The sequence below is a fragment of the Muscardinus avellanarius genome (assembly GCF_963383645.1).
Source record: "Muscardinus avellanarius genome assembly, chromosome: 10".
In the NCBI taxonomy this organism is placed as follows: domain Eukaryota; kingdom Metazoa; phylum Chordata; class Mammalia; order Rodentia; family Gliridae; genus Muscardinus; species Muscardinus avellanarius.
In genome coordinates this window covers 95,601,093-95,627,037 of record NC_137796.1, presented here as the reverse complement: position 1 = coordinate 95,627,037, position 25,945 = coordinate 95,601,093, and the positions used below count along the sequence as shown (strand labels likewise).

At 41.1% G+C, this 25,945-nt stretch overlaps 1 protein-coding gene across 7 annotated transcripts in view; it reads left to right on the top strand.

Moving 5' to 3' along the window:
* METTL9 (methyltransferase 9, His-X-His N1(pi)-histidine) overlaps positions 1 to 25,945 on the top strand; it is a gene marked incomplete at both ends in the record, with an annotated part of 50,861 nt that overhangs the window by 10,536 nt on the left and 14,380 nt on the right. For 4 of the 7 annotated variants that reach the window (XM_080702898.1, XM_080702897.1, XM_080702896.1 and 1 more), the window contains 3 exons: positions 6,986 to 7,176; positions 11,305 to 11,514; positions 17,312 to 17,496. The exons of 1 other annotated variant lie outside the window; for it this stretch is intronic. In XM_080702898.1, coding sequence (XP_080559024.1) covers positions 6,986 to 7,176; positions 11,305 to 11,514; positions 17,312 to 17,496 — 586 coding nt within the window. The remainder of the gene's footprint in view (positions 1 to 6,985; positions 7,177 to 11,304; positions 11,515 to 17,311; positions 17,497 to 25,945) is intronic. 2 more of the 7 variants (XM_080702899.1, XM_080702900.1) reach the window with 2 other exon arrangements.

Here is a 25,945-nt window from a genome sequence, read left to right as displayed (position 1 = left end):
TGCCATCTATCTAATTTGACTGTTCATTACTTGGCTAATTATTAGTATCTTTGTAGTCTTTTTTTTTTTTTTTTGTAGTGCTTGGGATTGAACCCCAAGGGTACTCTACTACTGAGCCATGTCCCCAGCTCTCTTTTAAAATTTTATTTTGAGACAGACTCTTGCTGAGTTGCCCCTGCTGGCCTGGAACTTGGAATACGCCTGCCTCAGCCTCTCCAGTAGCTGGGATTTCAGGCATGCTCCACCACACCTGCCAGTATCCTTGCAATCTTATTTAATTTTGAGAAGAGTTCATACTTAGTTACCACATCCTCCTGGGCCTGCTAGTCATCAACAGGTTGACTGAGTGGAGTAACTCTTGTTTGATTTAAAAAATTCACTTGAAACTAGGCGTGGTGGCACACACTTGTAATCCCAGTATTCAGGACACTGAGAAAGGAGGATCGCGGTTCACGGACAGCCTCAGCTACTTAGGCCCTTTGCAACTCAGTGAGACCCTGTTTCAAAATAAAGAATAACAAAGAGTGGGCTGGGGGTGTAGACTGGATGTAGAATGCCCCTGGGTTCCATCCCCAGTACTGCAAAAATAAGAGATTTACTGGGTTAGATGGAACACGACTTGAGTGAGCGTTCAAGGCAGATGCTAATAAGACACTTTCTCAGATACTGTCTTCTCCAGTTGAGGAGTCTGGCCCCACATAGAGAAGGCACATTTAGTCCTTCTAGTGTGAAACTTGATAAGCAGTGCCACTTTATTCTTGCTTGTGCACCTTCATCTCTGTAGTCTTTGAGGAGCATGTCTTCAAGAAATCACTTGCTTGGCCGGGCGTGGTGGTGCACGCTTGTAATCCCAGCATTCGGCGGTGGGCTGAGACCAGAGGATCGCGGTTCGCAGACAGCCTCAGCTACTTAGTGAGGCCCTCTGCAACTCAGCGAGACCCTGTTTCACAATAAAGGGGATGTGGCTCGGTTCCATCCCCAGATCTGCAAAAAAAAAAAAAAAAAAAAAAAAAAATCACCTGCTTGAAAGTGCCCAGGACCCTGAGTCTGTACAGTTCTCCGTGTAAGCCTGGTTGTCCAGGAGAGTGCCTCTTGAGGGACCGCCAGCTGGCAGCAGCGAGGGGCTCCCTTGTTTCTTTTCTCTCCCGTCAGCTCCAGAGCAAGGTGACTACCCGGTTGGGGCTCTGAGGGTCCTGATGAAGATCTGGTGTCACTCCTTGTTTCTTCTGGTGTCTGACTTTATTTTCCCCTCTGGAACGTAAGTTCCCTGAGTTCTGGAAGGCCATCCTTCAGTCACCTGCAGTCCCTTGACTGTGGTTAAACTGGGAAAGATAGGAAACACCCCAGGAGAGTTGGAACAATGACGTTTTCCTCTAAGCCCAAGTTGGGTTTTGAGGCTGTGGCAACTTAATCCCCCCCTCCCAATATTTGGTAGTTGCCTCAGATATTTTGGGTTGTCCCTTGTAATAGTGCAACTGGCAGCTGGTCAGTAAAGGCTAAGGATGTGGCTGGGTAATGACCAGCCCCCATAACAAAGGATTATTAGGCACAATGTCAGCGCCGAGGTAGAGACACTCTGGCCATAGGAATTCAGTTACTGTCTAGATTGTCTTTCCTCCAAAAACATGTCCAGTCCAGTTTAATTGGACACTCTTCCTGCTTTCTTTTCTCAGGCAGATATACTGTGTGGAGGTGAGGAGAAACAACTCCTTTTTTTTTTTTTTTTTTTTTTTTGCGATACTGGAGATGAAACCCAGGGGTATTCTACCTATGAGCTACACCCCAGCCCTCTTTTTTTAAAAAAATTAATTAATTTTTTTGGTGGTACTGGGGTGGAACCCAGGGGCTTTTTCCTACCTCCAGGCTATACTCCCAGATCTATTTTATACTATTTGAAAACAGAGTCTCACTAAGTTGCTGAGAGCCTCACTAAGTAGCTGAGACTGGCTCTGAACCTCTGCGATCCTCCTGTCTCAGCCTCCCAAGTGCAGAGATTATAAGCATGTGTCACCATGCCCGGCTTCTCAGTCCTCTTTTAATTCTTTATTTTGAAACAGGGTCTCACAGAGTTGCAAAGTTCCTTACTAAGTAGCTGAGGTTGACCTCGAACCAAACTGCGATCCTCCTGTCTCAGCCTCCCAAATGCTGGGATTACAAGTGTGCATCACCATGCCCGGCTCAAGGAGAAGCTTCTTTGAAAGATACTTTGTACCTAGGATGGAAGCTAGACAACTGGAGCTGCTGGGGTAGCAGGCTTCTTTCTCAGTCACTCAGAAGTTATCCAGTGGTAAATGAACTTCAGAGTGCTTGGCCAGGGGTCTGGCACGCGAGGGTGCGCACCAGTATTTCCTTGCTCGCTTGCTTGTGTGTGGTAATGCGATTTGCGGTGCGTGGGCAGCTCTAACCACTGCTTGCAAAATTGAGTGTAAGCAAGGCTTGTAGAAAACTCATAGTTGAGAAATTGACAGAAGCCCAGTGACAGCTGTCTATCTGGTTATCCTTATGTTTCCTCCAGGATTTTGTTAGAAATGCCAAGTTCTGTTTAGACTGCCCGTGATTCTTAATAGTTTGTGTGACAAACACTGCTTGTGTGTGTGAGCCATGCTCTGAAGTCAGGCACTGTCCTTGTCTCTCTGCAGCTCTCAGTCCACCTGCACAGAGGACACTGACCATGCCTTGGTGGACGGTTACTCTACTCAGAGAGCATATATGTTGCCAAGCAGACAGGTGGGGTGTATGAGAGGGTATTAGAAAACAGGGGACTGGGCGTCGTGGCGCACGCGTATAATCCCAGCATTTGGGAGGCTGACACAGGAGGACCGCGAGTGAGATCCTGTTTCAGAATAAAGACTAAAAAATAGGGCTGGGGATGTAGCTCGGAAGTAGAACACCCCTGGGTTCCATCCCCAGCACCACACACACACAAAAGAAAACAAAACAAAACAGGGAGACCTGGCCTAGTCTTGGAACTTCAAGGAAAACATACTGGGGGCGATATTGAGGCCAACGTATAGGTAACCAGGTGAAGAGAAAGACAGCCATGGGAAAGGAAAGCAGCCTTCTAGAAAAAGAAAAAGAATCTTCCTTCGGAGTTACCTTGACAAAGCAAGGGCCCAGGGTCATGGGCTGTCAGGGAATTCCTGAGGTGAGGCTATTGACACAGTGGGCAGACATCTTTTGAGCACTGACCCTGTGAAGCAGGGTAGCCATGGTCAGGTTTGCATTTCAGTTTAGCATTTTAAAAGAGGTTGCTAGGTCACTCATGTTTCCAGACCACTTTTAATTTCTGGAAGATGAAATTGCCATCTACATTTAGATATGTGTGTGTGTTATTTAAAGAAAAAAACAAACAGCCTGGCATGGTGGTGCACGCTTGTAATCCCAGCATTTGGGAGGAGGCTGAGACAGGAGGATCGCTGCTCCCAGACAGCCTCAGCTACGTAGGCCCTCCACAACTTAGTGAGACCTTGTTTCAAAATAAAGAATAAAAAATAGGGCAGGGGGTGTAGCTCCGAGGAATGCCCCTGGGTTTCGTCCCCAGACCTGCAGAAACAAAACAAGTTTTACTGAGATATAATTCATGTACAGTAAATTTGATCCTTTAAAAGTGTATAACCCAGTAGTTTTTATTGTATTCACAGAATTGTTCACCATCTCTATTATTGTGGAACATTTTGGAACATATTATCAAAATGTTCCCAAAAGAAGCCAGGAATGGTGATGCATACTTGTAATCCCAGCATTTGGGAGGCTGAGACAGGAGTATCACTCTTCGCAAACAGCCTCAGCTAGTTAGTGAGGCCCTTTGCAACTTAGTGAAGCCCTGTTTCAAAATAAAAAAAGCTGGGCTGGGGGTGTAGCTCAGAGGTAAATGCCCTTGGGTCCTATCCCCAGTTCCGCCTCCCCCCCAAAAAAAAATGTTCCTAAAAGAAATCCCATGCCCTTTAACAGTCACTCCAAATATTGCCCTCTTCCTCCAATTCCTGACAACAGTCTGGATTTGCATATAATAAACATTTCATACAAATTAAATTATGCAATATGTGACCTTTTGTGACTGGCTTATTTCACTTAGTATAGTGTTGTCAAGGCTCATACTTGTTGGAGCATGAATTGTACTTTATTCCTGTTCATGGTTGAGTACTATTCTGTCTTACGGATCTACCACACCTTGTTTACCCATCAGTTGATGAACATTTGAGTTGTTTCCACTTTTTGGCAATTATGAAAAACACTGCTTTGAAGTTGACATTTGTATTCTATAAACAGGAAGGACATAGATTTCAACCTTTAAAGAGAAGAACTTCACTTTTTATTCTGTATGACATTCTGTTCTATAAGCAGTTTGTTTTCTAAAAGACTCATGATGCAGTAAAGGTTTGGCTACATGTGTCAGTGTTGATGAATTGAGAAATATGCCAGTACAATATCTGAGTTTTTTTCTTGGCACTTGAGAGCAGTATTTGCAGTTAGTTGATGGTGCCAGATCTTGCTTAGCTCTGGAAGTCAGAGTCCATTGTTACTCTAGTTGTCTACTTACAAATGGATGCCAAGGAATTCTTAGCTGCCCAATTTCAGCTGAATGACTTGTCCATGCTAATAGAATGTACCTGATTGCCTATTATAAAGGTGATGGCTTTCATCTTGATTAGCCATTTCAGAGGATAAAAAATAAATAAAAGTCAAAGTGGCCTTAGTGTTACAGAGTTCAGAATGTGCACCAGGAGGTCAGAAGTATAATAAAACGGTTTACGACCTGCACTGGGGCATAACTTTAGGCACCAACGAGTATTAAGACTCAGTAAATGATTAAGCAAGAACATTTTCAGACCAAGGAAAAAAGTGTAGGCAGTCAGTGTAAGAAGCCGCATAGCTTGTCCTATAGTGTAGGGAAAATAAGAGTTTTACATTAATTCCAATGGCTAAAAGTAAATTAGCACATATCAGTCAACAACTGAAACTGTTTGGTGTATTCAATTTGAGGTATAGGGTTTGTAAAATGGTGTGCTTTTGAAATTTGATGTGTCTGTCTTGCTTGTTTTTGTTGGTTTATAACTTTTTTTTTTTTTTTCTTGTAGTATTGGAGATTGAACTCAGGGACATTCTGCCTCTGAACTATATGCCTCCATCCCTATATTTTATTTTTATTTATTTTTTTGTGGTACTGGGGATGGAACCCAGGGGCATTCTACCTCCAAGCTACACCTCCAGCCCTATTTTTTATTCTTTATTTGGAAACAGGGTCTCACTGAGTTGCTGAGAGCCTCAGTAAGTAGCCGAGGCTGGCTTCGAACCTTTGCAGTTCTCCTGTCTCAGTCTCCCAAATACTGGGATTATAAGCATGTGCCACCACACCCAGGTCCTCCAACCTGTCTTTATTTTTTTGTTTTGGAACAGGTTCTTGCTAGGCTGCTGAGAGTCTCTACAATTGCTGAGGCCGACCTTGAACCTGTGATCCTGCTTTCAGCCTCCCAAGTACTGGGATTACAGGCCTACATCTCCACACCCAGCTGACTGGTTCCTTTTCATTGTTAGTGTTAGGAATGTTACTCAAGATTTTTTTCAACATTTAGCAAGCTTAGGATGACTGTAAAGTTGGTCCATAGCTGGGTGTGGTAGTGCCAGAGACAGGAGGACCGCAGGTTTGTGGCCAGCCAGCATCAGCTACTTAGCGAGGCCCTCTTTCAAAATAAAGAATGAAAAATAAGGCTGGGTGTGTAGCTTGGAGGTAGAATGCCCCTGGGTTCCATCCCCAGTACTGCTAAGTAAATAAATACATAAGTTGTTCTACTAATTCTGTAAGAAGTTTCAGGCCACTTACTGCTGATAAATGGTCATATTTGTCACGGGGAAGCAATTTATTTTTTGGCCAATAGACTTCTTATTGGGAAAAATTGGTTGCTTTTAGCAGATAATGGATTAATAGTAACTGGCCTACTCTGCAGTTTCATCACTGTACTTACTAGGCGTACTCTTATTTATCAAGCCACGTTAGAGGACTCTCATTGCTGTTATCCTGGGATTCTCACTGTGTGTTTTGTGCTCTGAGGACTTGCCTGCTTTATCTTGTTTAATCCTCATAGTTCCCTTTCAGGACAGATGGCCAGTCTACCAGTGAGTGGAGGCTCAGATTAAGCGACTTGTCTGAGCACACCTGGGAGTAGCAAACGGGGCTTGTGGGGCTCTCACCAAGGCCGAGGTAGAAAACTTCACCATTTCCCTCACAGTGCAATGGAATGCTTCTAACAGAAGTGTTAGAAATTTAACGGAGTGTTAAATTTAATCTCCATTTGAAGTTCTTGAATTTTGCTCTAAAAAAAGTGTATTCTGGCTAGAGTCTGTTTCTAGAAATCTGGTTCATAGCATGTTGTAAATTTGGTCTTCTCATTGACGACATCTTTCTTTAAGCACATTTTGTCCCTGCCTCTGAGAATGCCATACTACTTTGTTTATAAAGCACGCCTGAAGATTTTCTAAAGCTCTCCTCTGTGTAGCCTGCAGGAAGCCAGTTTGATTACTAACTAGTGTGTTAAATTCTGCTACTACTCCGTCGTCGGCTTGTATGGTGGTTTTAAGTCATTGCGTTGTGTGACTTTTCTTATCTGACAACAAGGTTAGTAAAGTTAGCTCTTTGCCTTCTGCTGTGGGATCGCAGTGGAGGAAGGGCAAGCGCAGCGCTTGCAGACCCCAGCGGGGTCGGGACTGAGGCATCAGGAGTCAGAACCCCTGGGCTGATGGTCCAGTTCTGCATCTTCCTGCACCCTCCCTGCCTGCCCGAGGGCTGTGGCCAGAATTGAGAAGTCATGTCTGAAGATGTATTTTGTACTTTATGGGTATAAAAGATGTTGATTGTCCTCAAAAGTATCATGAGCTTATAATATTTAAAAGTCATAGATTTGGTTTTTAGCAGTTTTGTTGTGGGAATTCTTAGGGTACACTTTTGTTGTGTGTTTTAATATTTTTGTTCTTTTGTTTTGTTTTTTAGTGGTATGTGTGCAACAGAGAGAAATTATGTGAGTCACTCCAGGCTCTCTTTGTTCAGAGTTACCTTGATCAAGGAACACAGATCTTCTTAAACAACAGCATTGAGAAATCCGGCTGGCTGTTTATCCAGTTATATCATTCTTTTGTGTCATCTGTTTTTAGCCTGTTTATGTCTAGAACATCTATCAACGGGTAAGTGAATCTTGGACATTTTTTCCTTTATCCTTATGTTTAAAAAGGAAAAATGGAAAAAAAAAAAAACCAGACTGGTAAAAAGCAGACCACGCAACATTTTTCCTTAATAAAACTTGCCAGCTTGTTAAAAAAAATAAAAAGAAAAGGAAAAATGCGAAAATAAAGTTATCTTGTTCAAGATACTGACCTTCAGCCGGGCGTGGTGGCGCACGCTTGTAATCCCAGCATTCCGGAGGCTGAGACAGGAGGATTGCGGTTTGCAGACATCCTCAGCTACTTAGTGAGGCCCTCTGCAACTCAGTGAGAGCCTGTTTCAAAATAAAGAATAAAAAATAGGCTAGGGGTGTAGTTTGGAGGTTGAATGCCCCTGGGTTCCATCCCCAGGATTGCAAAAAAAACCCCGACCTTCTTACTTATACTTGTCAAAATCCTTGGCAGTAGGTCCAGTTTTCTACACTTGGACTTTTAAATTCACTATAACTTAGCAAATAGCTTTATAGTCTTTATTTCTGTGGTAAGAGTTACTTAGTTTTGATGTTCTATAACCTTAATGCACACAAAAAGCACCTGGGGATTATTAAAATGTAGATTTTAAGTCAGTAGGTCTGGGGCAGGGCCTGAGATCATGGGGTGTGTGTGTGTGTGTGTGTGTGTGTGTGTGTGTGTGTGTGTGTGTGTGTGTTAATGGGGGTTGAACCCAGGGCCTTGTGCATGTTAGGCAAGCATCCTGCCATTGCAGCCCTCTTTTATTTTATTTTTTGGTACTGGGGATTGAACTCAGGGACATTAAATCTCTTCTACACCCCAGCCATATTTTATTTTTATTTTGAAGTCTAAAGCTGTAGGCAAATTGGAGAGCCCTCTCTCTCCATGGTATGTGTTTACCAGAAACCTTGTACTGGACTAGGTCAGCATCTTGATATTTTAAGTGGGACAGTTTGTTACTGTGAGTCTCCCCACACATTGCAGGGAGTCTGGCTTTCTGGCCTTGCTCACTAAATATTACTATCCCTTCCCCCCAAGTCATTGTGACTGCTTTAAACCTCCCACTGGCCCCTAGAGGGCAAATCAATCCTGGTTGAGCAACATTGGGTTGGATGGACTTTATTTTTATTTATTATTATTATTATTATTATTATTATTATTATTATTATTATTTTGCGTTACTGGTGATGGAACTCAGGAGCATTTTACCTTTGAGCTACACCCACAGCCCCATTTTTTATGCTTTATTTTGAAATAGAGTCTTACTGAGTTGCAAAGGGCCTCACTAAGTAGCTGAGGCCATCTGTGAACCATGATCCTCTTGTGTCAGCCTCCCAAATGCTGGGATTACAAGGGTGTGCCACCACGCCTGGCTTGGACTTTATTTTTATTTATTTATTTAATTTTTGTGGCACAGAGGATGGGACCCAGGGGCCTTCTACATCCAGGATACACTACCAGACCTATTTTATATTTTTATTTGGAAACAGGGTCTCACTAAGGTGCTGAGAGCCTTACTAAATAGCTAAATCTGGTTCGAACCTATGTGATCTTCCTGTCTCAGCCTCCCAAGTACTGGGGTTACAAGTGTGTGCCACCACGCCTGGCAGACTTTATTATTTGACAGTGTTAATATTATTATTTATTATTTATAATATATAAATATATTATATAAATTATATAATATATTATATTATATAATATATTATATATAATATATATATAATATAATATATATATATAATATAATATATATATAATATAATATATATATAATATATATAATATATTATATAATATATATTATATAATATATAATATAAATTATATAATTATTATATAATTTATAATTATATAAATATTATATAAATTTATATAAATTATATAAATTTATATAAATTATATAAATTATATAAATATTATATAAATAATAAATAAATTATATAAATATTATATAAATATATTATTAATATTTATTATTTGACAAGTTTAATATTCTTGTGGAGCCCCTCTTGTTTATGTTCTTTGGATATAGGCCAGTGTTCTCCCCTTTCTCTGGTGCCCTTAAATGTAGATCAGTCAGGTGACCTTGTGAACTCTGACCTAAGATGACCTCTAGATCTAGTATTTGAATATCATGTCAGGGTTCCTCATATCCCAAAGAGATGGCTTGGGAAGCATTATTTTATAGTTGGGAAAGTTTATGCTAAATAATTCCTTTATTAGTTATTTTGGTAACAGTGCCTCTGCTCAGTGATGCTGCCTGTCCTCTTCCTGCTCTGACTCTGGGTTCTGTGTAAATGTTTTACGACTATTTCAGTAAGTTCGTCCCTTTTCTCCGATGTGCATGCTTTTCCTTTAGAAGATATAAACAGTTGAGGATTAGAAGCAACTTGTCTTTTGAGATAGGGCTTATGTGTTGAGGAGTTGTAGTTGCTGGCATCATGGTCGGTTGTCTCTGGGGCAGAAAATCCACTGTAAACATATTATTAAATTTGGTTAAACGCTCATGGCTTTAATGGAAAAAGAAGAGGGAGGATTTATTTCATGAGCTTCATTATTTTTATTTTTTCCTGAAACTGGCTGTAGCGCACACACCATGTTACTTGCATCTTTCCAGTCACTACATAGCAGACATACTTTGTGTTCTGATTATTTCCAGAAAGTGGCAGTAGAGTACAGATTTCCCTGTTGCTTCAGTGATTTTCAGTCTGCTTTCAAGGGTCTGAGGATGAAGTCCCTTAGGAGTTTCTTTTGGCTACAAAGAAAATTCTAGAAGTGGACTGGTGGACAGTTTCAGGCTCTCAACCTCATTCCATCAATAGCAGCTTACTATTTTATATTGTGTATGAGTTTCCTTTCCTTAAAAGAAAAGGTTTTGGTGCTTCAAGGCAGTTGGAGAGTCCCTGCCCCAGACCAATGAGGATTTGAGGGCTAGAGAGCAGGTTCTGAGCGGGCAGCTCGTTTTCTTTTCTGAGGTGGTGCTTCCATGAGACTTGGCCGAGCTGCCGCTTCTTTCTGGGGGTTCTCTTTGATCTCCATCTTAAATCCTTTCAGTCTGCTTTTTCAAAGGCATACTGCTACTTGGAATGTTTTTTAAGGATCTTTAGAAATAATAGGAACCAGTCAACTATAAAACATACAAACTACACAAATATGAGTCTTTTTCTTTAATGCACTTTAGCTGATATCACAAGGACCCCACTCCTTTTTTCTTTTAGGGGAAGGGAGAGAAGTCTTTTTTTTTCTTCCAGTACTGGGGATGGAACCCAGGGGCATTCTACCTCTGAGCTATACCTCCAGCCTTATTTTTTATTCTTTATTTTGAAACAGGGTCTCACTAAGTAGCTCAGGCTGGCTTCGAACCAAGATCCTCTTGTCTTAGCTTCCCAAATGCTGAGATTACAAACGTGTGCCACACGCCCAGCTCTAGGGAGAGGAGTCTTAGAATTCTTAAACAGCTGGGCGTGGTGGCGCAGGCTTGTAATCCCCAGGCTTGGGAGGCGGAGACAGGAGGATCGCGCAGGTTCAAAGCCAGCCTCTCTGGCTTAAGAGACCCTGTTTCCAAATAAAATATAAAATAGGTCTGGGAGTGTAGCCCGGAGGTAGAAGGGCTCCACCCCCAGTACCACCAAAAAAAAAAAAAAAAAAAAAAAGCCTATTAAACAAAAGCTGTTCTCCTCTTTCGTTGTTTAGCTCCATCTTCCACACGGGCTTGTCCCGCTCTGGTTTCTCTGCCTGGTGCTATTGCCTAGTGCTGTGGTCTGATTCTATTAGCTTTTTTTTTTTTTTTTTTTTTTTTAACTGATAACATATTTTCTGTCCTTTCCATTTTTCCTTCCTTTTTTTTTTGACTCAAAACGCATTTCATCTTTTAATTTCTTATTCTTTTTCTTCCTTTCCCTTTCCCTCTCATCCTTTTCCTGTACCTTTTAGGTTATTTGCAACTCCAAAGACAAATGGTATCTGCAGGCATTTTCTTAGTAACTTTGATTTTTGTCATATAGACCATATAAAGATAATGAATTTTAGTCACAGAACGAGCGCTTCCCCAGCTCACGGTGTTGCTGGCACTGAGTGTTGCTGGGATTGTTATGGTTTGCACAGATGCTTCCATTTCCTCCCCCTTTTTTTTTCCAGGTTGCTAGGAAGAGGTTCAATGTTTGTGTTCTCACCAGATCAATTTCAGAGGCTGCTTAAAATTAATCCAGACTGGAAAACCCACAGACTTCTTGATTTAGGTGCTGGAGATGGAGAAGTCACAAAAATCATGAGCCCTCATTTTGAAGAAATCTATGCCACTGAGCTTTCTGAAACAATGATTTGGCAACTTCAGAAGAAGAAATACAGGTATAATTGTTAGCCATGGTATGGGATATAGTTCTTGGTTTTAGACTTTTTTTTTCTTGAAAGTATATTATTTAAAGAATATAAATGAGAAGCTGGGCATGGTGGCGCATGCTTGTAATCCCAGCATTTGAGAGACTGAGATAGGAGGATCGTGGTTTGAGGACAGCCTCAGCTACTTAGGCCCTTTGCAACTCAGTGAGACCCTGTTTCAAAATAAAGAACAGGCTGGGCGTGGTGGCGCACGCTTGTAATTCCCGCGCTTGGGAGGCAGAGACAGGAGGATGGCGCAGGTTCGAAGCTAGCCGCGTGCACTGGCTTAGGAGACCCTGTTTCCAAAATTAAAAAAAAAAAGTAAAAATAGGTCTGGGAGTGTAGCCCGGAGGTAGAAGGGCTTCCAGGAACCCCAGTACCACAAAAAAAAAAAAAAAAAAAAAAAAAAAAAGAAAGAAAGAAAAAAAAGAATAAAAATATAAGGCTGGTGGTATAGCTCAGAGGTAGAATGCCCCCTGGGTTCTATCCCCAGTACAGTTAAATAAATAAATAAATAAATAATATATATGAGGAACAATTTTCCATGATAAGGTATTAAAAAGAACTTTTCATATACAAGTAGAAATTTAGAGAGAAGTAATCTTTCTTTAATAGCAGTCTTTTTCTGGGGCAAAGGAGGGAAAAAGACTATGAGAGAGACAGCTTGGAGAAAGCATGTTAGATGTGGGAACTTGTTTCTTAGCTGGAATCTGGCAGTCATGAATATTTTAAATGTTTATTTTGATTTTAAAAATTGTGATAAATGTGTATTTAATATAAAATTTATAAGTTTTGGCTGGGTGTGGTGGTGCACACTTGTAATCCCAGTACTTGGGAGACCGAGATAGGAGGATTTGCAGGTTCTCGGCCAGCCTCCGCAACTTGTGAGGCCCTCTGCAGCTTAGTGTGAGACCTTGTTTTGAAATAAAGAATAAAATAGGGCTGGGGGTGTTCTACCTCTGAGCTACAGCCCCAGTTCTATTTTATTCTTATTTGGAAACGGTCTCGCTGGGTTGATTTGAGTCTCATTACTTGTTGAGACTGTCCTCAAACCTGTCTCAGCTTCCCAAGTACTGGGATTACAAGTTCTACCACTCAAGGCGCTACCTTGCCTGGCTAAAATTTACAGTTAAAATAATTTATAAGTATATAGTTAGGTCGGTAGTATTAAGTACATTCACATTGTACAAATATCGCAGCATCCATCTACAGAACTTTTTCCCCCTCCACTCTTGAAATGCTGACCCATCAAACAGTAACCCCCATTCTTCACTCTTGTTTGCCTCTGACAAGCCCATTCTACTTTGTGTCTATGATGGGACTGTGTACCTCACACAAAAGGAATCATGCTTTTTCTTTTTTTTGCTGCTGGGAATTGAACCCTGGGGCAGTTCTCCTTCCAAGATACATCCCTTGGAAACAGGGCATCGTGTAGTTGCTGAGGGTCTCACTGAGTTGCCGAGGCTCGCCTAGAACTTTCGATGCTCCTGTCTCAGCCTTCCAGATATTGGTGTTACAGTTGTGCACCAGCATGCCTATCAGGAGTCATACTTTGGTCTTTTGTGTCTGACTTATAAAGTCTTCATGGTTCATCCATGTTGTAGTGTAGGTCAAAATTTCCTTTAGTACTAAGTAATATTCCATCATGTCATGTATCACATTTTCTGTATCCATTCATCTGTCCACGAACATCTGGGTTGCTTCTTCTGCACCTGCTGCTGTGAGTAATGCATGCAATGGGTCTATGAATATTTCTTAAAGGGTTTGCATTCATACGGACATATCCCCAGACATGGAGTTGCTGGATCACATGGGGAGTCCTTGTGTAGTGTTTGTTTGTTTGTTTGTTTTTGTTTTTTGAAGGTACTGGGGTAGAACCCAGGGGCTTTCTACCTCCAGGCTATACTCCCAGACCTATTTATATTTTATTTTGGAAACAGGGTCTCACTAAGTAGCTGAGGCTGGCTTCCAACCTCTGCAGTCCTCCTGTCTCTGCCTCCCAAGCGTGGGGATTACAAGCGTGGGCCACCATGCCCGGCTTATGTGTAGTGTTTTGAAAACTCGCAATACTTTTCTTGCACACTGTTTTACACTCTCACCAGCAATGTACAAGGGTTCTATTTTCTGCATATCCTTGATAATACTTGATTATTTTATAGATATTTTTAAATAATACCCATCAATGATGATGGGTATGAAATGTCAAAACTTAGTTTAAGATCATTTGGCTCTAAAGAGACTTGGGTAAAAGGCCATTCTTTATTCAGCATGGATGTTATTGCTTGGGAAATTTATTTATTTATTTATTTATTTATTTTTTGTGGTACTGAGGATGGAACTCGGGGCCTTCTACCTCCATGCTACACCTCCAGACCTACTTTATATTTTATTTGGAAACAGGGTCTCCCTAAGCTGCTAAGGCTGGCTTCGAACCTACGATCCTCCTATTTTAGTCTCACAAGTACTGGGATTACAAGCCTGCGCTACCACACCCGGTTCTGCTTGGGAAATTTATATCTATTGACTGAGTATAGACTGAGAGAGATGGAGATGGAACTTTCCTCCTCTGTTTTAGAAACCTGGCTTAGTCTTAGAGAGAAGGGGAAGAATTAGGTCACTACTTTCCCCCCCTCTACCTTCTGGAGTATTGAACCCTCCAAACACACCCCCAGCTCTTTTTAAAAAAGTTTTAAAAACTCGTTAGGATTCTATGCAGTTTGAGTAGGGTCAATAAATTTAACTTTGTGAATGGATAGAGTTAAAAACAAAAACAAAGTAAAGATGAAGCTGAGCTGCTATAGGTGTGGATTTACCTATCCCAGCATTAAAACTGCAGTTTTCTGTTATGAGCAAGCATATTTTTTTTTAATTTCACATGGAAACCACCTATTTGCAACTAATTCCGAAATATATTTAGTGAAATTATTCTAGATTACAGCATGTTGATGGTTTTTCACGTCATCGTAGACCTAAGAATATTTATTTTATTGGTACTGGGGACTAAACCTAGGGGTGTTCTACCTCTGAGCTACACCCACCCCCAGCCCTATTTTTTTTTCTTTTTTCTTTTGCGGTACTGGGGATGGAAGCCAAGGGCATTCTACCTCCAGGGTACACCCCCAGCCCTATATTTTATTCTTTATTTTGAAACAGGGTCTCACTGAGTTGCAGAGGGCCTCACTAAGTAGCTGAGGCTGTCCTTGAACTGTGATCCTCTCATCTCAGCCTCCCAAATGCTGGGATTACAAGTGTGCACCACCATGACTGGCTCCCTGAGCCCTATTTTTATTCTGTATTTTGAAACAGGGTCTCACTAAGTTACTGAGGTTGGCTTCAAATCTGAAATCCTGTTTCAGCCTCCCTAGTACTGGAACTATAGTATGCATCATCATGCCTGGCTCACTCTAAGATTAAAAAAAAATCAAATATATCATTTGGCTGTTTTTCAGTATATGATTTTAAATTGTTTGGCTAAGGCAATAATGTTAATATGAAAGAATAGAGAATAAAAGAACATAAATAGTTCCTTTTAATTGTTTATTTTTGTGTTTTAAGTAGGAACTAATGAAATTTTTATCTTGAAAATAGAATCTTTACAATAGTGTTTAGAAACTCTTTGATGACCTAAATTTAATTTCTAAAATTATTATTGCAGTTGATCTCAGTACAGCAAAGTGATTTTGAACCCCTAGTGCTCTTTTTATTTCAAGCAATTTAATGCAATTAAACACCTGTCCACCACATTTAATGCAATTAAACATCTATTCAACAAAGGAATTGGACTAGGCGCTTGAAAGTTTTTTGACTTACTGTTTTGTTGTTGTTGCTGTTTTTGATACTGGGGGTTGAACCCAGGAGCACTATACCTCTGAGCTACACCCCTAGCCCTTTTATTTTCTCTCTCTCTCTCTCTCTCTCTGTCTCTCTCTCTCTCTCTCTCTCTCTCTTTCTCTCTCTCCCTCCCTCCCTCCCTCCCTCCCTCCCTCCCTCTCTCTCTCTGTACAAAAGATTGAACCCAGGTGCATTCTATCTGAGCTACATCCCCAGCCCTATTTATTATTTTTTATTTATTTATTATTTGTGGTGCTGGGAGTGAAACCCAGGGGCATTCTACCTCCGAACTACATACCTAGCCCTATATTTTATTTTGAAATAGGGTCTCACTGAGTTGCAAAAGGCCTCACTAAGTAGTAGCTGAAGCTGTCCGCAAACCTTGATTCTCCGGTCTTAGCTTCACAAATGCTTGGCTTACAAGCGTGCACCACCTTGCTCGGCATATTCTTTATTTTGAAACTCTAAGTTGCAGAGGTTCTTACTAAGTAGCTGAGGCTGACCACGAACCTGCAATCCTGTCTCAGCCTCCCAAGTACTGGGATTACAAGTATGTACCACCATGTGTGGCTTTTTTTTTTTTTTTGAAACAGGTCTTGTTAAGTTGCTGAGACTGGCCTCAAACCTGCAATCTTCTTGTCTCAGCCTTCCAAGTACTGGGATTGCAGGCATGCACCACTCTGCCAGCTGTTAAACTTGTATATCCTTTTATTAAAGATACAGATAGAGAAGACGCAGTCGAGTGGTTTGGACTCCTCTTTGCTCTACTGTTCAGAAACATTCTATAAAATGTGCTAATGGTGTTTTCAAGATATCCCTCATTCTACTTTTAGAATTTTGTTTGATATTATCAAAGACTTGTGTCTAAAGATGAGTTTTTGCATTTTTTTACCTTTTTCTATTGTACCATATCTCACCTGCCACATTCTAAGTGGAATAACTAAGCAGTAAGTAGTTTATATGATTGCTTCATTGATTTGGTTAACAAAGACTCGTAACATAAAATCTTCCACTTTCGATAAATCATTGTAAAGTACTAAAAAGTGTGTGTGTGTGTGTGTGTGTGTGTGTGTGTGTGTGTGGCAGAGAGATTGACTGACTGAAGAGTGGTTTTCTAACCATGCTCTTCACTTACAGTTTTACTAGAATGACCTATGTTTTTCTGAATTCTTACTTAGATATGATGATTAGAGTATGAAATAGTTTGTCTCCTGAGAACAGATGTGTTTAAAAGGTCTTAGGTTATAAAAGGAAAGTATTTATTCTACCTCATTCTTAAGTATAAGAAGTACCCTAGGAATGGAAAACAGGAATATATAACTTTTTGTGATTCATTTCCAATGAATACTATAAAGTCAGGATTCTTTGATTCTTCAGTGTTTAAGAATTTAGTGTTGTAATTTCATAATCACTTTTATTACCTTTACTAAAACATATAATTAGTTCATATATATATTTGTGTGTGTGTGTGTGTGTGTGGGGGTTCTGGGGGTAGAACCCAGGGTCTTTCTACCTCCAGGCTATACTCCCAGACCTATTTTATATTTTATTTGAAAACCAGGTCTCACTAAGTTGCTGAGAGCCTCACTAAGTAGCTGAGGCTGGCTTTGAACCTGCGCGATCCTCCTGTCTCAGCCTCCCAAGCGCGGGGATTACAAGCGTGCACCACCACGCCCGGCTCTAATTAGTTCTTATAAAGGAAATTTTATGTTTGAATATTTGTAAGTAGGCAAAAAGATAAATTTGGAGAAGTACAATTGGTATTTTTCTCTTGATTGGTTTCTGTATTTCTGCAACTATGAATTGTAAGCGGAGATTTTGAGATTACTTTGATTTAGAAGATAGAATTGGAGCCTTTATTGATTGGCATCTCATTTACTTCTAAAGATCTTTTTAAGAGGAGAAATATTAATTAAGTTCTCTCTGATTTTTCTAGAGTGCTTGGTATAAATGAATGGCAGAATACAGGATTTCAGTATGATGTTATCAGCTGCTTGAATTTGCTGGACCGCTGTGATCAGCCTCTCACTTTGCTAAAAGATATCAGAAGCGTCTTGGAGCCGACTAGAGGCAGGGTTATCCTTGCCCTGGTCTTGCCCTTTCATCCCTATGTAGAAAACGGTAAGTGTGGTCAGGCCAACTCTTATCCAGGACGGCTGTGTGTGTTTGTGATTTTCTGTTGTGCACAATTAAACATTGTCCGGAATTTCTTAGAATAGCCTGGAGTTTAGAATAATGCATTTAGCCCATGTAAAATATGCCCTTGGTTAATGTTCATCTTAATGGGGATTTTATAGAACTCTAGTGCTCCCCTTGCAGTGGTAATAATTAATACTCACCCGAGTCTGCCTGCTCCAGGTTGAAAGCCTAAAACGCGCCTGTATTCTCTGGTTGTGAGTGGAGTCTAAACCACTATTTATCGGTTTACAAGCTGAGTCAAGCAGTAAGCGATGTTTTGTAATCTCTTGCTAGTGTCATGGCTGTTTTGCTTTGCATGTCTTGTTCCAGACTCTAAAAATGACAAATGCTATTATCTGTTTTTCTCTTTTGAGAACACATATCATTCTTTTGTGTAATATCTAAGTTTTTAAATTTTTTCCTGGTATTGCTCTTGAGCAATATTAAATGAATATATTAGAAGAAATGGGTTGATTTCACATCTCTTCAGTTTTACTGTGACATCTGGCATGTAACGTGACCTACTGTCGTATTAATTCATAGTTTTAGCTTAGTGGTTTGCACTTCAGGTCATCTTGAAAGTTATGGCTTTAAGTCACTTGCATTTTCCCAAGTTACTCTACGTTAATAAAAATTACTACATAAATACATGCTAATTTTTATTATTTATTTGTTTTCCACAGGCCTTAGTTCCTCAGATTTTTTTTTTAAATTGAACCCAGGGGCATTTGATCTCCGAGCTACACCCCCTGACATATTTTTATTCTTTATTTTGAAACAGGGTCTCACTGAGTTGCAGAGGGCCTCACTAGGTAGCTGAGGCCATCCACAAACCTCGATCCTCCTGTCTCAGCCTCCCAAATGCTGGGATTACGAGCGTGCGCCACCACATTCAGCTACATGCTAATATTACAAATCTTTAGTTTTTTATTTTATTGTCTAGTTTGGCCATGGCTTCAGAAACTCTTAAGAGCTTGCAGACATTTTTAATAAACCCATTTCTAGCCAGGCAGGGTGGTACATGACTTATCATCCTAGTCCTTGGGAGGCCCAGACAGGAGGATTGCAAGATGGTTTCAAAGTGAAAGCTGAAAAGGGCTGGGGATGTAGTTCAGTGGTAAGAGTGCCAGTGTGATCAAGTCTCACCCCCCCCCCCATGCACTATTTTACAAATGTTATAGTTGTTACGTATCATGAAAGTCTATACTTAAGGAATAAGGCCATGTTTCTTACAACAGTGGAGTGCCATATGGATTTATGTTACCACTTTCATGCTCCTTAATTTCTTCCTGCTCTTATTTTCTTCCCCCCACAGGCCTTAGTTCCTCAGATTTTTTTTTTTTTAATTGAACTCAGGGGCATTCTACCTCCAAGCTACACCCCAGCCCTTTTTTTTTTTTTTTGGTGGTCCTGGGGTTCCTGGAAACCCTTCTACCTCCGGGTTACACTCCCAGACCTATTTTTGTACTTTTTAAAATTTAGAAACAGGGTCTCTTAAGCCAGCACGGCTGGCTTCAAACTTGCACGATCCTCCTGTCTCCGCTTCCTAAGCACGGGGATTACAAGCGTGTGCCAACCCCCCTCCCCGGCCCCAGCCCTAATTTTTATTCTTTATTTTGAAACAGGGTCTCACTAAATTGTGGAGGGCCTCACCAAGTAGCTGAGGTTGGCCTTGAACTCTTGATCCTCCTGTCACAGCCTCCCAAATACTGGGACTATAAGCGCCACCACACCCAGCTTTATTCCCTCAGATTTAATGCTTAACTTCAGATAGTTTCAGATTTGTGTTGAAGGTACATGAGAAGGCAGGGAAGAGAACAGATAGAACAGCTGTTCCCTCTTCTATCTTCTCCATTTTTATATTCCTATTGTTGAATGTTGTTCATGGTAAAAAAAAAAAACAAAAAAAAACCAACCAAAACTGAACTGCTTTAAGTGTGAGTACCTATATATCATCTATATGTTAGACTGTGGGAAAAAAACTAGTAAGTTCCTTGATAATTCAGTAACCTGACTTACATTGTTATTCGCTGGGCAAATTAAGCCGCAGCTGCATCTCTGTGCTGTGCTCACATCAGGTAGGAAGGCTCTGGCTTCCGGCGTCCTGTGGATTAGCCACTTGATAGAGCTTTAAGGCTGCTTCCCGGCATAGCGGGGGGCGGAAAAGCTGGAGGAAGAAACATCAGTCTAACCATGAATTTCACTTCCTTGTGTTTTTGACACTGAACATTGAGAGGAAGGCACACTGGACAAGAGAATAGTCTCCATCAAGGACTGAAAACAAGCTGCCCGATTGTGGATGCACAGAGCTGCCCGTGCTGTCTCGGGAGTCTGGCATGGGGCACATTGCAAAATTGGAGGCAAGAAGCCCTGTTGCTCTGGGTGACCTTCAGTGACCTCTAAGTTTAGCAGACTGCTCTGCAGCACTCTCTTACTGTTTCCTTTTTGAGTCACTAATTAGATCCTGCTGATTTCCATGTAAAACTCAGGACTGTGTGAGCTCATGAATACTGGCTTGTTTGAAGGCTGAGTGTCCTTTGCGTGCGTGTGTGTGTGTGTGTGTGTGTGTGTGTGTGTGTGTGTTGGTACTGTGAATGGAACCCCGGAGCCTTTTACCTCCAGGCTACACTCCAGATCTATTTTTAATTTTTAATTTGGAAATGGTCTCACTAGGTTGCTAAGAGCCTCACTAAGTAGCTGAGTCTTGACTGTAAACCTGTGATTCTCCTGTCTCAGCCTCCCAAGTACTGGGATTACAAATGTGTACCACCATGCCCTGTTGTTTACCTGTTCTTTCTCTTCGTCCTCATTCTCCTTCTCCTTTTTAGTGAAAACAATTGTTGGTGAAATAATTATTTTTGTAATTTTTGGAGGTAAATATCTTGAAGTTGAATCACAGCAGTTTTGTTATTCAGATTAATTTAGGGAAAAAACAAATGCAAAAATGTATCTTTCTGATTTTAAGTCATTTGGTTTACTGACCCAGTCTTGGTTAGAAGTTGTTAAACCTAGTGAGAATTGTCCTAATTAGCACCAAAAGAAAATAAAAGTATGTAATGGAAAGATAATAATTAGAGCCAGGTGTGATGGCACATGCTTTTAATCCCAGCATTCGGGAGGCTGAGACAGGAGGATCGCGGTTCACGGCCAGCCTCAGCTACTTGGTGAGGCCCTTTGCAACTCAGTGAGACCCTGTTTCAAAATAAAGAATAAAAAATAGGGCTGGGGCTGTAGCTCAGAGGTAGAATGCCCCTGGGTTCTATGCCCAGTAACACTCCCCCCCCAAAAAAAAAAGAAAAAAATTTATGGTAAAAAATAGTTCAAGCAGCTTACAAGAGGGTATACAAGTAAAAAGTTTCTCATCTATTCCAGTTCCACAATCTTTTCAGGTTATCTTAAATATTTCTCAAAAGTTAGTCTATACAAACATATGTTCATTAAGAATTATTTCTAGCTGGGCGTGGTGGCGCACACTTGTAATCCCCGTGCTTGGGAGGTGGAGACAGGAGGATTGCGCTGGTTCGGAGCCAGCCTCGCTGGCTTAAGAGACCCTGTTTCCAAATAAAAAAAATGTAAAATAGGTCTGGGAGTATAGCCTGGAGGTAGAAGGTCTTCCAGGAACCCCAGTACCACCAAAAAAAAAAAAAAAAAGAAGAATTATTTCTAGCCAGGTACATGCCTTGGGAGGCTGAACAGAAGGATATCAGGCTTGAGGTCAGCCTCAGCAATGTAGTGAGACTCTCGGCAACCTAGCTAAACAAACAAAAAACAAGCTGGGCGTTCGAGCACACACTTATAAGACCAATACTTGGGAGGCTAAAACAAGTGTATTGTAGGTTTCAGGACAACCTCTGCAAGTAGTAAAGCTTTCATCAACCTAATGAGACCCTGTTTCCAAAACAAAAATAAAGTTGGGCTGGAGGTGTAGCTAGGAGATAAATGGCTCTGGGCTCAATCCTTAGTACCACATACACTAAAATAAAGAGGGCTGAGGGTGTATCTGAGGTAGAATGCCCCTGAGTTCAATCCCTAGGACAACAGAAGAAGAATTATACAAGTAGAAGCCTATTACAAATACTTATTTGCCTTTTTCCACTTAAATGTGGAAAAACATTTTCTTATCAGCACACAGGCATCTATCTACCTCATTGCTTGGATGTAAACAGCTGACTCAGGCTGGCTCATGGGACTTGATTACTGTATTGGTAGGAATTTTGTGAATTGCTTATTTCTTCGTCTTCATCAACTTTATAAGCATCATTATTTCAGTACTGGGGTGTTCTGCCCCTGAGCTACACCCCCAGCCCTATTGTATTTTTTTTGGTTTTGAAACAGGGTCTTGCAAAGTTGCTGGGGCTGGTCTTGAACTTGCTTTCCTATTGTCTCAGCCTCTTGGTTACCGAGGTGAACGTGTTAATGTGGTCATTATTACAGCTGACCGCGATGGGAGTATTGGTAACCTGGAATTTGACAGACACTGCAGATAGCCTCTCCTTTATTTCAGCTGGTTTTAACATTTACCAGCACACCCCTGGATATATGGGGAAGAGGCTGTACTTTTAGATACCAGCAGTTTGCTTTATAATGTTAAAAAAGTAGACATTTTCTATTGCTTGTGACTTTAATGAAAATATTTCTATCTTAAATATGGTGTTATTTTTTGGATCTCAAACCAAATGTTTGGTTGAGATACATTTTTTCAAATTCTATTTTACTAAGAGCCTAAAAAATCGGGAGTCAATACTGAATTTTGTCATCTGTTTTTCACTATCTAGGGAGATGATCATACTGTTTTTTCATCCTTTGACTTGTTAAATTAATAGCTCTCTTCAAATATTTAGCCACCCTATCATTTCTGGACTTTTATGGGATCATTTTCTCTTAAACCATTGCTAGAAAATTCTGAATAAAAATGTGAACCTTCCTGTAATGGATAAATGGTATTTATTTATTTTTGGATGGTGTTATCTTTGTTTTGGTATCAGTATTGTGACTTGGTAAAAAAATAATTGGGAATGTTATGTTGTTGTATTCAATTCTTTGAAAGCTTGGTAGGATTCTCCTGCCTGTGCTATCTGGGAGGTGAAGCCTTTGGCAGCTTTTTAATTCTCCCCCCCAGTCACGGGTCTGATTGGTTAAATGAGTCGTGTTTATTCTTAAGGCTCTCACATTTCTATTTCTCACAAAAATAAACAAGATGCTAGCAGGGCTGTTTTATGAAAAGAGCTTCGGCTTCGAGGGATGACTCCTGTTTAAATTTGAAATATGGGTAGCCTCAGCCTCTCATGAATCTCAGAGCTTCATCTACAAAAGAGGGGCCAGTACCTCCTGTGAGGGTCATTGTGAGGATTCAGTGTATTGAATAGTGCCCGGCCTGGTCTGTCTTGTCATTGGCACTTGATAAATGTTAGATTGACTTCATTCTGTCCTTGCTTATTTCTGTTTTTATTTGTGGTTTTATTGATTGTATTTATTCACAGTTTTTCAGACTGAAATGCTTGTCAGTGTCCTCCTAAAAATCTTAACAGTAGTTCAGAATTTGAGGTCTTCATTCTGTACTTTGTCTCAAAGTGCATTCTCCATCCACTTAATGTTACTCGATACCTCAGTGACATAGCTATATGGCCTTTTAGTCAGGGCTTTCAGCTTCTCTCCAGTCCTATACAGTATGAAGAAGAAATCACTAAGTTTGAAAATATCATTAATATTTTCTGGTATGTGGATTAGGGCTCTTGTCTAGAGTATAAGGCCGGTAGACCCTGGAACATCTCTGACAATGTGCCTCCTATATGTTGACCCCCCCCCCACTGTTAATAGAATAAGGAGCTGGGGCCTTTGGGAAGTACTAGAATTAGTTGGGGTCATGCGGGCAGAGTCCTCATACATCGGATTAGTGCCCTTATTAGAGGTCAGAGAGACCTTGCTTCTGTCTGCTATGTGTGGATACAAGCAATAAGCAGTCTGCAACTTGGAAGAAGGGCTTTTCCAGAGCCCAGCCACTTAGCACCCGAAGGTCAGATTCCCAGCCTCCAGAATTGTGAGAAATAGGTTTCTGTTGTTTGTAGGTCACCTGGTCTATGAAGATATGTTATAGCAGCCCAGACTAAGACAAGTTATTTCAGTATTATTCTTTTCAGTATCATGAGAAACTCAAATCTTAACAGAAAGCTATAGTTCGGTCCATCTGTATAGAAACATCTTCCAGTTGCATCCATAGGCATTTGAGGCCCGCTGTACTGAGTAGTGTCTGGCAGTGGATATTCAAAGATGAATGAGAAGTGTGTTTTTAGTCTACATGTGGACTAGCACAGAGGAAGTCACAGGCAGTGGCAGGATGATGTGGAAAGAAACAGGACACGGGGCTGTGGGGTTGGAGAAGGGAAGACCCATCAGCTATTGAGGGAGGTCGGGAAGGTTTTATGTCTGGGTGACCCTGAGCTGTGCTTCTCTTGTCTCGCTTTGTCTTCGTGGTGCTGAGGATAAGTCCAGGGCCTCCCACGTGGTATTGCACTTGGAAGCCTTTTACCAGACAGAGGTGAGCAGCATGTACAAAAGTATGAAGGTGCCAGTATGGAGGGGATGGGGCAGGGCAGGTTTAGTGTGAACCATGGACAGTATACAGAGGATGCCTTGTGTAACAGCATAGCACTCAATGAATACTATTGGTATGTTGACGAATAAAAAGAGGATAATGTGTATATACTAGACACTAGGTGAACAAAGCCCTGTTTTGGGGAAAGTATTTTTAAAACATAGTCCTTCATTACATTGGAAAAGGTATAATCAGAATTGAGTACAAGTTCAGCCGGGCGTGGTGGCGCACGCTTGTAATCCCCGCGCTTGGGAGGCAGAGACAGGAGGATCGCGCAGGTTCGAAGCCAGCTGCGTGCGCTGGTTTAGGAGACCCTGTTTCCAAAATGAAAATGTAAAAATAGGTCTGGGAGTGTAGCCCGGAGGTAGAAGGGCTTCCAGGAACCCCAGTACCACCAAAAAAAAAAAAAAAAAAAAAGAATTGAGTACAAGTTCATCTTAGGGATTTTGTCTCCTGGTTAGTTACATAAAGAACAATGTCTTTCTATCCCTGGCGTTAATACCAAAATGTTAAAAACTGCCAGAGATGAAAGGTAAATGATTTAATCCAGCCCTTCTTGTGTTTACCAAGATGAGCTTAGCACTTGTCCTCTCCCCCGCCCCCATACTGGGGATGGAACCCAGGGGCATTCTAACCTCTCATCTACACCCCCATCCTTATTTTTTAGTCTTTATTTTGAAATAGGGTCTTACTGAGTTGCAAAGGACCTCACTAAGTAGCTGAGGCTGGCCTCAAACCACAATCCTTTGTCCCAGCCTCCCAAATGCTGGAATTACTTTTTTTGCCATCTAGTTTAGAAGTTTATTTCACCTAAGCTGATGGTTGCAAAGTGTGGGTGTGCATCTCCAAGAAGTACACGGATTTATTTTGGAACATAGAAAGTATTAGCATTTATACTTACACTGCTGTTTATGCCATTGTTTTATTTCTTTTCTTTCTTTTTTTTTTTTTTTTGGTGGTGGTACTGGGGTTCCTGGAAACCCTTCTACCTCCGGGCTACACTCTCAGACCTATTTATATTTTATTTGGAAACAGGGTCTCTTAAGCCAGCACAGCTGGCTTCGAACCTACACGGTCCTCCTGTCCCCGCCTCCCAAGCGCGGGTATTACAAGCATGTGCCACCACGCCCAGCGTTTTATTTCTATTTTAATGGCTAAGATAGAAACATACACAACATGTACATACATGCATATAGTACACACACATATACAACATTTGCATGCACACACACAAAATGAGGTTACATGCTTATTTTTCTGGGCACATTATCAGAAAGGTTTGTCATGGATTGGAGCTGTCAGTGTAAAATGCTTCCAAAGGGACCTTAAATATTTAAAAATTATATCTGGGTTTTAGTTTTTATTTTTTGGTGGTACTGGGGTTCCTGGAAGACCTTCTACCTCTGGGCTACACTCCCAGACTTATTTTATATTTTGAAACAGAGTCTCTTAAGCCAGCGCGGCTGGCTTTGAACCTGCACGATCATCCTGTCTCTGCCTCCCAAGCGCGGGGATTACAAGCGTGCGCCACCACGCCCGGCTATATCTGGGTGTTAAAAAACATACATCTTGCCGGGTGTGGTGGCGCACACCTGTAATCCCAGAGCTTGGGAGGCTGAGACGGGAGGATCACACAGGTTCGAAGCCAGCCTCAGCTACTTAGTGAGGCTCTCAGCAGCTTAGTGAGACCCTGTTTCCAAATAAAGTATAAAGTAGGTCTGGGAGTATAGCCCAGAGGTAAAAGACCCTTGGGTTTCACCCCCAGTACCACACACACACACAAAAAGCATACATCTCTTT